We start from the raw sequence: 16,194 nt of genomic DNA, 5'->3' as shown, positions 1-16,194 counted from the left end.
AAGAAGAAGAAGAAGAAGAAGAAGAAGAAGAAGAAGAAGAAGAAGAAGAAGAAGAAGAAGAAGAAGAAGAAGAAGAAGAAGAAGAAGAAGAAGAAGAAGAAGAAGAAGAAGAAGAAGAAGAAGAAGAAGAAGAAGAAGAAGAAGAAGAAGAAGAATCATATATTACTAAAAAAAAAATTCAAACTAATGACTGATTGTAATTCTAATTAAAGTTCTATAAAGATAACTCATACATTACTCAAAAAGTTTCAAACTAATAATTATTGATTCGAATTCAAATTAAAGTTCCATATAGATAAATCACTCCTTAGGAAAATCTGTCCTATTTGAAATTCCAACTAAAAGTAACTTATCAATTTTTTTTTATTGAATGTAGAACTCTCATACTGTAACCTATCGCAGATCAGTGCCAATTTTGTTACAACTTAATCAACTGGTAAACTAGAAATTTGGAAAAAAAAATATAAAGCTAAAACAAACTAAAATTATATTCAAATTCTAAATTTGAATTATAATAATTAAAAACAATATGTACACAAACATGTATATACACACACATACACACACACACACACACACACACACACACACATATATATATATATATATATATATATATATATATATATATATATATATATATATACATATATATATATATATATATATATATATATATATATATATATATATATAATATTTATATATATATATATATATATATATATATATATATATAATATATATATATATATATATATATATATATATATATATATGTGTGTGTGTGTGTGTGTGTGTGTGTGTGTGTGTGTGTGTGTTTAAGATGAATTAATAGCTCTGGAAATAGGGAATAATTATAAAGTTGAGTAGAGGAAGTGGTAAAAAGGGTAAAATGTGAATGGAGAGCTCATATAATTATGCTATAGCTCAGTCTTGTAGAACGATTATATACTATGCTTGAAAAAAGCAAATAATCCCGATATGTCAGTACGTGTGCAACGAGGTGAGGGAAAGTCCCCAGGGTTGAGGATGGGGCAGAAAGAGTGGAAGGACTTTGACCAATCCAGGAACCGCATGGTAAATGGCGATGACTGGAGTAACGTACAGGGAAGTAGATGGACTGTTGATAAGCCTTCTATGCAGGAGTGATACCAACTACTGTTACAGTAGCTTTATATTTCATCTGATATTCAGCCTGTAATGAATGAATGTGGCAGTGGCTGATGTGATGCATTTTTAGAGCCAACCTCTATTAAGGGGATTCATCATGTTCAATATTTTCTTTTATAATTTTTTTGTCAGATTTGCATTTAAGATGATAAATAAATTAAATGGAGTGTACAAATTTGGAGAAAGTTAAGGAGATCCTTACGGCTATCAAAAGACACTCGCTTACACACACACGCATATAAATATATATATATATATATATATATATATATATATATATATATATATATATATATATATATATATATAAATATATATATATATATATATATATATATATATATATATATATATATATATATATATATATATATGTAAGTATATATATATATATATATATATATATATATATATATATATATATATATATATATATATATATCTGTACGTAGCCCGTCAAAATGACAGCTAACTACTCCCTCTCCCCCTACCCGATGGATGGGGAGAGCTGAGCTTGACCAAATATATATATATATATATATATATATATATATATATATATATATATATATATATATATATATATGCCTATATATATCCAAACAATTGTTCTTTATTATTTAGGAACGATAGCAACTGTCACGAGATCAAAAATAGAAACCACAATAAAGAGACCATTATGAACAGACACCTTCCACTAGTGTTCACGGCGATATAAAACAAACGAGTTATGACAATCATAAATGAGAAAACTCCATTATTCGTGGTAGATGAGCCTCAGTGACTGTCAAGTTCAAAGGCCGTCCAGGAAACAGATGGCCAGAATCCTAATTAGCTTTCTGTTAGATTTGACTCGTTCCTCTTCATCTTCTTCCTTTTTTCTTCTCTCCTTCTTCTCTCTGAGATTCATGTGCGTTTGCTCTCCCTTGTGTTCCCTCCCATCACCTTTAAGAAACTCGCACAGCACCGTAATTGCTCATAAATCTCCGGCCGGTTATCAGTGGAAGTCTGGACGGGTCTTTGGTATGAAGAACTCTCTGTCAGAGTGACGGTGATGGATTGCCTTCCTGTTTAGACCTTAATACTAGCCTCAGGAGGGACCAGCTGGATTACATAAAACGTCGTCTTCTAGTCCAAAGGAAACTTGAAGGAAACAAAAAGAGGTATAAAGGGAAGACTTTCTTCAGGCTGCTGTCAAATTAGCCACCGTGGGACCCTTAAGCTCGCGATAGAAATTATGAAGATAATTTGACTAACTTTCTCGTAATTTATTCTAATAATTCGTGATGAAATCATATCCCTTATGCTAATTTGTATTCAGATGAATGCAACTACCAATTCCATTTAGTCTAATATTATTTTTGTAGTCAGCTTTCCGAATTAAAATAATTCAAAGTTATGTAAGGCTTCTGTAGCTTCAGGACTCCTGCAATTATTTTTCCTAGAATCTACATATGAACATGTCACGATACTTTATTACTGTTTTGATTTATCATGCACAATTACATTCATTCTTTACCGTAGAAATACAAACGTGGAACCTTTTTCCCAAAAAGGATAACTGCTTCAATTTTTCCGTGACACACAATACAAACTTCCTAAAACACACGTTATCCTAAATTTATCTTTCTGATCCTTAACAATCCCCAAGAAAAAAAACTGGGATTTTTTTATCCAACCTTCTCCAAAGAGAGCCATCTTTTCTCAGAACTCCTAGCGAGTCTTTTGTCCTTACCCCTGTAATTTTTAAGCTGTTGATCACGGAAGGCCTTTCTAAACACTCCCGTTTTTTATCTACGATTCTTCTCTTATAGGACGAACCATAATACCTTTTCATAGACGGTGCTACAACTATCCTTTACCTTGTTGATATTTTTGTCTTTTAGGAATATGATATACTCTAATTTTCACTTTTTCACTAGCAATTTCCTAATAATCCTTTTTCCCCCAAATGAGAATTCATTATTTTTTTTCACATCACAATTGTTCCATCGTTTAGAAATTTAAAGGTTGCTCATGAATGGCAGAAGCAAGGGACAGTGACATTGCCCTATCGAACAAGACATTGCCCTACAGACTAACCATACATATGATCAGCGCCCAATGCCTCTCTCCACCCAAGCCAGGACCAAGGAAGGTCAGGCAATGGCTCCAGATAACACAGCAGATAGACCTATAGGCTCCCCCAAATCCCCCATCCTTAGCTCACAAGGATGGTGAGATTGCAGCGACCAAAGAAACTAACGGGTCTGAGTGGGACTCGAACCCTAGTCTGGCGTTCACCATTTGTGAAATCATATTCTTAGCTTTATATTAATGATACTCAATAACGTAATTAAAAAAAGCATCATACACGAAACAGTCGAAATGAGAAAGTTAAATAATCACTCTTATTTTTAGTTAACAGATCATCATATACTACAAACTCAAAATTGAAACTTTAAAGAGGGATTGTCTATCTTGATGTTTTATAGTATTTGGAATAGATTAAGGATATATTTTCCTGTTCGATTAAATTTCAATAGATGAAAAAAAAATCCATTCTTAAACATACCCACAAAAGATATAAAAAAAGTTCAAATATTGGAAATTATCTTTAGTAGTAACCATAATAGAGTTGGTGCGAAGTTCGCGTACTTAAAATAGAGGCTGATTGCCCATTTTCTATTTTACACTCTTGCTCAATGGATTTTGTATGTAGATGATGGATTTTTATGTGCTACTAATGATGAAGAACTAAATATTAAAGTCGAGGAATGGAGGAAATATCTGGAAGAGAGAGGGCTAAATAAATAGAATCACGACTAGGAATGCGCTGTGAATTTGAGGAAGCAGAAAGGGAGAGATGGGTAGATCTTGAGATTGATTTTCCTAAGTTGGAGGAGGTAGAAAGTTTTAAATACCTGGGGTCTGTGATCCAAAATACAAGAGACTTAGATGAAGAATTGACTGGAAGGATACAATCAGGATGGAATAGCTAGAGGAAATGTAGTGGGGTGCTGTGTGATCGTAGGATGCCAATTAAGCTAAAGAGCAAGATCCAGTGCCAGGTGGTGAGACCTGCAATGTTGTACTCGTCCGAAACATTGGCAGCTAAGAGGAGAGATGAGAACAGGATTGATGTCACTGAGATGAGGAAGTAAAGGTGGCAATGTGGGCTTACAAGATTGGATAAAATTAAGAACAAACATGTTACAGGTACTCTCAAAATAGCATCAGCATCAACCAAGGTGAGAGAAAGTAAGACTGATATGGTATGGACATATAAAGAAAACGAGAGGAAAACCATCCGATAAGGACAGTGATGGATATAGGACTACCTGGTGGGAGAAGGTTAGGCAGATCCAAATTGCGATGGACTGACTGTGCGAAAAGAGATATGAGGGAGTTGGGATTGAGCTAGAAAGATGCACAGGACCGAAGGGAATGGAGAAATGTGTTGAAGAACCACTACAGCGACCCCGAATAGGAACAAGCTTGTAGAAAAAGAAGAAAGAAGGGGCTCAATGGATTTTGGAATTCCCTTAATAAATCATTTGACCAACGATACAGTAACGATGATTGAAATACTATGGTCAATTTCTTTTAGCGATGCATTTTTGCACAGACTCGCAGCGATGCCCTTTTAGCTCGGAAAAGTTCCCTGATCGCTGATTGGTTGGACGAGATAATTCTAACCAATCAGCGATCAGGAAACTTTTCCGAGCTAAAAGGGCACCGCTGCGAGTCGGTGCAAATCTGCCTCGATAAAATAAATGGACTATAGGGCAGTAAGCTGTGTCCTTGCGATGAGAATCAAATCGGAGAATTTTGCGGGAGCCAGGTTATGTATTAAATAGAATATTTAGGAATTTGATCCTATGAAAGACCTTTCTGCATAGAGCTACTCAAAGAAGAATGCATGAAGTACCTAGAGTGCAGTCTATTCCAACGACTGGGAGAGTTGTTTTATTTCTAATAAAAGATATCGCTGTGAAGTTCTAAAGAGATAATGATAAATGACCTGTTTTTTTCATCAACAGACCCAGTTGTAATCACCCTCCAAATAACCTTAATAGAGTAAAATTAAAAGAAGCAGAAATAAAAGTCTCACCCACATACGGGTTGCCAACGCAAGAGCCCATGTCTAAAGCTTAAAATAGACGTTCAAAAAAAGCGTCAAAATTTTGCATTAAAATTTTGAGATCAAAATTTTGATGCAAAATTTGAGTGTGTGTGGGACGTTTTGATGTGAAAATGACCTACACACACTCAAATTTTGCATCAAAATTTTGATATCAAAAATTTTGATGCAAAATTTTGACGCTTTTTTTTTTAAAGTGTATGGGCCCCTTAAGACCACAAGACCCGTTTTCGTTAACTTGAGGTTATAATGTTACTAAAAATTATATCAATAAACACTGTACTCAATTTTTTTTTTCAGTAATATCAGAAACTATGTTGAGATAGACCTTACTATGAAAAATCAATGTATAAATAGCAACGGAAAGAATTAAATGAGTCCATCTAAAGGAAGACTCGCTGGTCTATGATAAGTAAATAGTCTGAGACAAAGTCCATAGGGTGATTGCCGTTGGGTTTGTCGAACCTACTTAACATCTGATCGATTCTGCTGATAGCATTTGTTTATCATTATATCTTGCTTGCCAGGCAGTTACATGAGTATGTTTATCAATTAATATATTTATTTAATATGATGCTGTATCAAAACCAAAGACGTTAACGTATAAGAATGTATTTTTTTTATCGAAACAATTCGCATCTATTGAAAAGTAATCTTGATTATCGAACAAGTAAATATATCCTTAACTGATTTCAAATACTATAAAACATAAAGATAAACAATCCCTTTGATTTTGAGATTGTAATATAAGATCGCAAAATTCTCTCTCTCTCTCTCTCTCTCTCTCTCTCTCTCTCTCTCTCTCTCTCTCTCTCTCTCTCTCTCTCTCTCTCTCTCTCTCTCCGACTAATTCTTGTAGGGTACTTTTTTAATTAACCTACTGAACCTCATTATCATAAAGATGAGATTATGTTTCCACAAATGATATTTTCTTGAGTTTTAGGCAGAAGGAAAATTAAGTTTTATTGTCTTCGTTTTAATTGTGCTGTTAATGAATTTGTAGTGGACCTATGAATATGAGAGAGAGAGAGAGAGAGAGAGAGAGAGAGAGAGAGAGAGAGAGAGAGAGAGAGAGAGAGAGAGAGAGAGAGAATTATTTTAAGCCGTGGTTTTAAGATTCGTATTTATGAAAACATTCATTGTCATATTCCAGCTAATTTTTCAATATTATCTTACAATTGTGTAATAACGTAATATTCTTCACAATTCATATAAAGCCAAAATGATACTGCCTATTTTCAGATACCAATCCCGCCACAAATAACATTAGCGTTACCTTAACAAATATATGTGGCCAATATATTGACAAAGGAATATTTTCTCTCTCTCTCTCTCTCTCTCTCTCTCTCTCTCTCTCTCTCTCTCTCTCTCTCTCTCTCTCTCTCTCTCTCTCTCATGGAATTAAAGGGTTTATCGACATGTAAGATATATCTGAAATACTTGTTTGAAAATATACGAACATGTATTTGACATTGTCCGAAAGACACGAAAGTTTACCCTCATAGTTTGAAATCTAAAAAAAAAAAAAAAAAAAAAAAAAAAAAAAAAAAAATGCTTATCATTCATAGACAATCGTAGGATTTCAACAGATTTGATTTTGAAACTGATATGCTACTGATCAGTTAGGAAAGGTGAAGCCCAAGTAATTCAACTTTGAAATCATTTTTTTTTTTTTTTACTTCAAATGCGAGTTATTAAAGCATTCACAAGTTGGTATATGTTTGGCACTTAGCTACACAACAAACTCTGATTTTCGTACTTATAAATGAAGGTCAAAAGTAAATACAATACTCTGTAGCAAAACAAGAAGTTTTATTACAGTTTAGGGCAAACTTTATTATATTTAAGGAATTTGGATAGCCAATGATATAGATTAAGGATTACTTACACTCTCTCTCTCTCTCTCTCTCTCTCTCTCTCTCTCTGTCTCTGTCTCTCTGTCTCTCTCTCTCTCTCTCTCTCTCTCTCTCTCTCTCTCTCTCTCTCTCTCTCTCTCTCTCAACCTTACGCATACACATATATATATGCAGTATATAAATATATATATATATATATATATATATATATATATATATATATATAATGTGTGTGTGTATGTGTACACGTACAGTATATATACATACACACACACATATATATATATATATATATATATATATATATATATAAATATATATATCCTATACATTTGTAAATTTTGATTTATCATAATAAATTTAAATGGTTTATATATGTAAATAGAAAAAAGAAGGGAAAAATCACGGAATGGTCTAAACATAAAAAGGATTTCTTCAAAGTAAAAACCACCACGGAAATGAAGGGCCCTGAAAAAATTGTGGCATCAAAGAGCATTTTACCCACTTTTGTTGATGAAATTTTCAAATTACTTCAAAACCTGCCAAGTAAAAGACTTGAAGAGCCTAATTGTGATGGAAGGACCACCTAAATGACTGAAATTATATAGAACGATGTGTGATATATTAGGAGGAGAATTTTCTCAAACATTAAGTTTCTTAAATATTTGACAAAGTGAAATTCGACTGAAGGATCAGAATGATAGTGTAGGATATGATATATATTTGGAAGAGTGATTTCTAATGGTTAAGAATGGATATTGATAATGGGCAAATTGAATATATAAAAACGAAACACTAGGCACTTTAGAATAATTAATACTACAAACAAATAGTGTACAAACTAGTGCTTTTATAAATGTTATGCTAATTTCAAATAATGGAAAAATGTGAAAATGAAAAAAAAATGGGAAAAATGGCCTTTGGCCAGCAGTCATACAAAATTACTTTTGATGGAATAAAATAAAAATAAAAATGTTTGTATGTTATGAAAGCATTTTGATTTTTTTAAAGTCTGGAAATGAAAACATGAAAGGAAAAAACAATAAAAACAGAAAGTACACGAGATTGACTGGCGTAAGTCATATCCATTTAAAACACTTACAGCATATAGCTTACATATATATATGTATATATATATATATATATATATATATATATATATATATATATATATATATATATATATATATATATATATTATAAATAACTATGAATCTTTACAAAAGATATAGAACAATAGTTAGACATGAAATCTCCCTCTACTAGCCTGACATGCGTGTGTTTGTGCGGATGTGGTTTTCCTTTTACTCAAAATCTTCACATGGACTCTCTTAGGAATTATTTTTGTCACCTAATCCTCAACCGTTGGTAACGCCCACACAAAAGGCTTATTAGCATCACGTCTACCCCTGACACTTGCGCTTCATGCATATTAAGTATTATCTAGCTTTCCTTTTCTGCTCACTCCAAAGGTTTTCCCCTTATATGCCCATTTCTGCAACCTTCAGTCCTCTTCATGTGACCAAAGCAGTGTGAGAGAAAGGGGTTTATCTATATAGCCGCTCGTGTCTTGCGTAGCCAGGGATAATTTTAAAATCACAACAACAAACAACAAATGCAGCCGTCTCTAGTCCACTGCAGGACAAAGGCCTTAGTCTTGCCCTTATTCATGCCTGGGGTTTGGCCAGTTTTAACCACCACGCTGAGCAATATTGGTGATGGAGGTGGACTTTAGTCTGATCGCTCATATCAAACCAACCTAGATGGATAGCCCTGACTAGTACAGCTTTGCTGATCATGACGATACACAAACCCTTTCACCAGGTTAAGGTGTTCCCATTCCGTTAAATTGAGCTTCACTCAATTTTGAAGTTAATGGATAGGAAATGATATCCGTTAATAAATACAACGAGTTTGATTAATAATGAGCTCTTCCAGTGGTCAATTAAACTTAAGGCTTCGTCTTGGGGTGAAGATGATTTGGTTAATATACATAAACTAACACAAATATTACAATTAGCCCTCATGACATCATTATTGCCAGATTGATTATTAAACTGCTTCAATAAGAAATTAGGATTTACATTAAATTCATCCATAGGCCTACTAAAAGTCACTCATCAGGTCAAGAAACAATATGAAAGTACATGTTATAAATTACACTCTTCTTTTGGGGCATTATGAGCCAAATATATAGCCTTTCAGTTAGAGACAAATCAACATGTAGCGACACTGCAACCAAGATTTGTAAATAACAATTATAATAACTGCAACTATGGAAAACCATGCCACTTAGAATCAGATTATAAGAGACGTTACTATAACATACGTAATAACACCACTCACTCTTACCATACTTGCAAAGCTAAACTCAAAAGTATTCATTCTCTATACCAGAGGATATTTCGATCCTCGAAACTCAAAAGTATTCATTCTCTATACCAGAGGATATTTCGATCCTCGAAACTCAAAAGTATTCATTCTCTATACCAGAGGATATTTCGATCCTCGAAACTCAAAAGTATTCATTCTCTATACCAGAGGATATTTCGATCCTCGAAACTCAAAAGTATTCATTCTCTATACCAGAGGATATTTCGATCCTCGAAACTCAAAAGTATTCATTCTCTATACCAGAGGATATTTCGATCCTCGAAACTCAAAAGTATTCATTCTCTATACCAGAGGATATTTCGATCCTCGAAACTCAAAAGTATTCATTCTCTATACCAGAGGATATTTCGATCCTCTAAACTCAAAAGTATTCATTCTCTATACCAGAGGATATTTCGATCCTCGAAACTCAAAAGTATTCATTCTCTATACCGGAGGATATTTCGATCCTCGAAACTCAAAAGTATTCATTCTCTATACCGGAGGATATTTCGATCCTCTAAACTCAAAAGTATTCATTCTCTATACCGGAGGATATTTCGATCCTCTAAACTCAAAAGTATTCATTCTCTATACCAGAGGATATTTCGATCCCAAATATGGCCATTCAAGTAAAATCGTATTTTGAAATACGATAGTACCAGTCTAAAACAGATATCTAATAAAAAACAAATCATATATACTTTTCAAACTCAAATATATATATATATATATATATATATATATATATATATATATATATATATATATATATATACACAGTATATATATATATATATATATATATATATATATATATATATATATACAGTATATATATATATATATATATATATATATATATATATATATATATATATATATATATATATATATCCTAATCTGGAAACGTCCTTCTTACTCAAAAACCTTTTAAAAATCATATGACCTCACGCCCCAACCGCTACGTCTTTAAGAAGAACAAACAAGGTGAATCTTTAACCAAACAAAGGATATTACAACAAATAAAGACAGGTTTTTAGATGACTTGTTCTTTCAATGTTTACTCACACCTCCCTGGTTCTTACAAAATTCTCAAGATGCGCAATAAAAGTTTCCGAGGGTATTAATACTTTTTCAGATTTGGGGATACAGACATTCGTTAATTTCTTTTGCTGTAACTGATGATTATAGTAAAATTTAAGAAGTAAATTATAAAGTCCATGCTAATATTGAATCACATTGTCTTGTAAAGACTCCTTGTTGTCATCAGTTTCCTTTTTAGGGATAGTATAGATATCTAATATTATGCCGTATATTATTTACATTACGTACAGTTATGAACATTACATTTGCTTTATTACTATTTCGTAGAAGAATGATATTTATTTCCATTTATCTTTTCCCATTACATATACTGTAAGACCACTTTTTCATTATGCATCGTGGCAACAATGTAATTATATGTCAACACTGCTTTTCTTTCCGCCATGTGCATATAGTAGTCAGTCGTTGTTCAGTGGTCACTGTATCGACAAGCATGGACCTGCCTCCCGCTGCTTGTCACATTTATGTCCGTTTATCTTCATTATACAAGATTTTAAAGAACCTACTGGTTTAAATTGTCACCCTCCATTACATTTATCACATGGATGTATGTGGCAGTATCACACACAGGGATAGACTAGTTATTAAGGCGGTAGCATCTTAGCACAAACCATGTATTATCTTGAAACACGGAATGATCTTGTAATATCTTTGCTGTGCGAACGCATCACTTGAAAGTTTAAAGGCCGCTCATGAATGGCAGAGGCAAGGGACAGTGACGTTGCCCTATCAAACAGGACAACGCCCTAAAGACTGACAAAATATATACATATGATCAGCAACTAAGCCCCTCTCCACCCAAGCTAGTTAGGACTAAGGAGGGCCAGGCAATAGCTGCTGATGACTCAGCAGATAGACCTACAGACTCCCCCCAAACCCCCATCCTATGCTCACAAGAATGGTGAGGTTGCAGCAACCAAAGAAACTAACAAGTTTGGGCGGGACTCGAACACCAGTCTGGCGTTCACCAGTCAGGGACGCTAAACAGTTTCCAATAAATAATTCATGTGTTACATTAAATGACAACGGCAATAGACCTCTCGGTATACTGTACTAGGTTTCGTTGATATTCAGTATAAAATAAGTAATGGTGATTTCTTTGATGATTTTATACTAATCAATAACGTTAATGTGCACCCTGTGGTATTTTAAGGATTTAATTCCATGGCATGTAATAACAAATGAAATTTCTCCAAAAAGAGGAGTATCAATAAATGCGCGAATTCATTAAACGAACATAATATTAATAAAGAATAACTAACGTTCAAGGAACAATCAACCAGTTTTTTGGTATACAAGTCATGACATTGAACTTCTTCCCAAATTTCCAGCTATGATTAACACACAACAACAATAACAACAACAAATGTAGCCGTTTCTAGTCCATGGCAGGACGAAGGCCTAAGACATGTCAATTCATGTCTGGGGTTAGGCCAGTTTTCATCACCACGCTGGCCAGTGCGCGGATTGATGATGGTGGGAGATTTTCGTCTGATCCCTCAAAGCAAACAAACCTAGTATGGAACACCCTGATATGTATACTGTACCTTTACTGATCATGCCGATACACAAACCCTTTCACCCCGTTAAGGTATCCCCACTTAGAAAGGGTTGATTAATACATTTACACACACATACGCACATACACACACACACACATATATATATATATATATATATATATATATATATATACATATATATATATATATATATATATATATATATATTATAGTATATATGTATGTATATATACACTGTGTCTAAATATACTGCATATGCATGTGTATATATAGCCTATATACATATATATATATATATATATATATATATATATATATATATATATATATGTGTGTGTGTGTGCGTGTGTTTGTGTGTGTGTGAAATGTGCCCAATTAGGCTAAGAATGTCTTATGCCATCGGAAATTGTTAGAATTCATGTTTATCTGCAACTTAACTGAAGTACTAATATATATATATATATATATATATATATATATATATATATATATATATATATATTCTGTATATATATACACTATATATATAACATCTAGTTCACCAAACTTTCAACTGGGCTCCACCACGCTCTAGAGGAGTTGGAAGACCCAGGCCTACATGGCTAAGGACTATGAAGCGTGAGAAGCGTTAAGTAGATGATGAATGGCGAAGTATTAATTTAAAAGCCCAAGATAAAGACGACTGGCGAAATCTAACCGAGGCCCTTTGCGGTAATAGGCCTAGGAGGAGAAGGGGATAAGGATGATGAATATTTATGCTAGACTAGAAGTTTAAAATCCTTTGAATATTAGTCGTTATGCTTGAAAAAAACGTTAGGCTAATGGATAACTAACTTTATACATAGTCTCTCAAAGCTTAAGGAAACAATGCAAGTAAAAAGAGATCATTGACGTATGTATGACTAGACCTATTAGTGATAAGCTGGTTCAGGATATTTCTGATAAACAATAGAAAATGGTTTAAGGATTTACTAACAAGTTTTCAAGAAACATTTTCTATGCCACATAAGAGTATTTGTAAAACATCTATAATTGAATATCAAATAATATTAAATAACCTAGATACAATCATTCGTGTTCTCTCGTATCATTTACCAGATAAATTTCAGGATGTAATTGACGTTGATAAAATCTTAAAGCTAAACGTAATTACAAAAAGTAATTTGCCAATTCAATGCACCACTACTTTGTTTACCAAAGAGATAAAAATTGGCGAGCTTGTTTAGAGACTCGTAAACTTCATTGGGAAACAATAATTATTCAGGATAGATTCCCGGGTCTACGTACTGATGATATCATTAAAGCGTTGGGAAAGCACACGTGCTTTACATCATTAGAATCAATGCGTAGTTTTCTTCTTGAATGAAAGTCTATCAGCAAATATTCCACCACATATAATGATAGACTTCCCTTTCCTCAAGTGATATTTCTCATTACGTGTGCATCCACAATATTCATCAAATTTCGAGTAACATTAATGACGAAATGATATTGAGAGAGAAAAAGGAACAGTGATGGTGGGTTAAATGAGGAAAGAAACAATAGAAGTGGGTGGAAAATATCCTGAGAGAGAGAGAGAGAGAGAGAGAGAGAGAGAGAGAGAGAGAGAGAGAGAGAGAGAGAGAGAGAGAGAGAGAGAGAGAATATTCGTGCGGTTGTTCCCAAGGAGCAGATGATGATAAAATCCTTTGGTCAAATATTCTCTTTCATCACAGACTTCACTCTTCACAAATTCTCTGCAAGTGTTTCATTAAGAAGTCATGACCTAGATCGAACAGGAGGTACTTTTCTCTAAGACTTTTGGCAAACACTCTCGGCTCAATCCCCTGAGAGAGAGATTCTGAAATCATAAGAAACATTTTTGGTGGATGCGGCGCAGTATTGCTTCATATGGCACCTTTTCGATATCGCTGATTCTCTATGTACAATGATGAACAATAAAAAAAATACCGTTGGATAAGTTACATAAACTTCAGAGAGAGAGAGAGAGAGAGAGAGAGAGAGAGAGAGAGAGAGAGAGAGAGAGAGAGAGAGAGAGAGAGAGAGATCCATGTAAAGGTATATGTGGAGCACGCTTCATGGTATGTAAATCTCTACAGACAATCTCGGTTTAATAAGGGGAATTAACGCCGACCATCGAAATATCACGATTTATCACCTAATATTAATAAAATCTACACACACACACACACACACACACACACATATATATATATATATATATATATATATATATATATATATATATATATATATATATATATATATACATATATATATATATAGGCCTATGTCTGTATAATGAGGCATTTCTGTGAATATTTTAAAGCGATCTGATTTTTGGGGTGAATGTAGTTCGTTGGGACAGGGTAAGATTAGAGTACGGCAATGTATGGATACGGGTCCTAGGTTAGGTTAGGTGGAGAACATTAGGTAAGGTTAGTTAGGTTAGGTTAGGTAAGGTAGGAAATATTCGGTTAGGTGATGTTCTTGTGTCTGTAAAATGTGGTTTTTCACTCTGTCCCAACAAACTACAAAAGCTCCTTTACTTTTAATTTTATTGAAAAACTAAAAAATAACAATTAATAACCCATCTCGTCCAATATTTCTAAAGCTATTGCAATGAAACCTGCTACAAAGGAATTTTATCACATCATTATACTACCAGATTACCTATAAAAACAAATTTAAAATTCCATATGACTATTTTAGGTTTTTCTAGTTTTTCTCAATATATATTTTATTATGCACAATAGATTTTCCAAAAATGTCTTTGTTTCCCTTTAAAACGGCTTATTTACTTTTAAAAATGAATGACAAATAAGAAATTTACCGAGATTTTACCGTTTAAGGCTAAAAACAGGAGTCGGAAAAAACAGCTTAGTTTGTAAATTTTTTCACTTCTCTCATTTCCCACGATGTCTCGTTCATCAGAATCCTAAATTGTTCCAAAATATTTATTTTTTTCCCTCTTTCCATCGGTATATTTACATTTAAATAGATCTAAACTAAGCAAATCTTCACATATAGGCCTAGGCCTATTAGTGAGAAAAAAATGATGAAACGGAAAAAACACCATAGGTCCAATATGTTTGTTTCCGATTGAAATGAACATCAAATTAGGTTAATTCACGTTATTTACTATAGGAAAACAATTATATATCGTTTCCCCAGTATGTTTTCCCCACCCAAAACCCCGAGTTCCCACTGGGGGTCCCCCATTATCGTAGGATATAGATGTATATATATTTCTGAAACTATTCATTTGCGACGGAAACGAGTATCATTTTTGAAGAGAGCGTAATTTTTCCTATAAGAAACAGTAGTTTTTTTCCTAGGTTACATTGCCCTGTAATTCACTACAAAAATACCGTTTTTTTCCTAGGTTACATTGCCCTGTAATTCACTACAAATATAGCTAATTTTTTTTTTATTCTGAATTCCCACGATTTGTTCTTCATCAATCACAATTCTAAATCATAAAAGAGAAAAGACATTAAAATAAAGTTTTAACACTCACCAAGACCAAGGAATTAGTCCTGACATCTATTCCTTCTGCCATTTATTTTTTTACATTTTGATTAAATGTCCGTATCGAATCTTTCCGGTAAACCACATACGTTCTAAAAATTTTTTTGGGCTCAAGCCATGGCGTCCTGATGGAAGGTTCCTGTTTGGTAGCTTCCTTGGGTATAAAACTACTAAGATATTCCCAGAGAATTTAACCACAGGTTATCACAGAATTCTAACTTCTGGAGCGAGTATCTCAAAGGTTTCCCTTTAAGACATCGTAATACAACAGGGGACACGCATGTCTGGTCGTGCCACATAGCTATCTCCACCCCGAACAGAGTTAACGCTTCGGTGTGTAAGGGCTGAGAATAGCTGGGAGCCGTTCCACAGCTAATCTCACTCGTGGCTACTACTGATACTCGAGACGTAAACAAACGGACGCCATTGCTCTAATGACGTCACGAGCGTCTTCATCCTTTGTTTAGTAGCTGCCCTACTGAGACGGATTTTCCCTTGTGTGAACTTT

The 16,194-nt window shown here is 33.6% G+C and overlaps 1 protein-coding gene across 1 annotated transcript in view; it reads left to right on the top strand.

Annotated features, from left to right (window-relative positions):
- The first annotated feature begins 984 nt into the window (after positions 1 to 984).
- The window catches only part of LOC137619982 (sialidase-like), a 79,599-nt gene continuing 64,389 nt past the window's right edge, over positions 985 to 16,194 (top strand). The window contains exon 1 of the mRNA XM_068350263.1: positions 985 to 1,080. Coding sequence (XP_068206364.1) covers positions 985 to 1,080 — 96 coding nt within the window. The remainder of the gene's footprint in view (positions 1,081 to 16,194) is intronic.

This window comes from Palaemon carinicauda, chromosome 26, assembly GCF_036898095.1.
Source record: "Palaemon carinicauda isolate YSFRI2023 chromosome 26, ASM3689809v2, whole genome shotgun sequence".
Lineage (NCBI taxonomy): Eukaryota > Metazoa > Arthropoda > Malacostraca > Decapoda > Palaemonidae > Palaemon > Palaemon carinicauda.
This window is presented reverse-complemented; position numbering and strand designations above follow the sequence as displayed.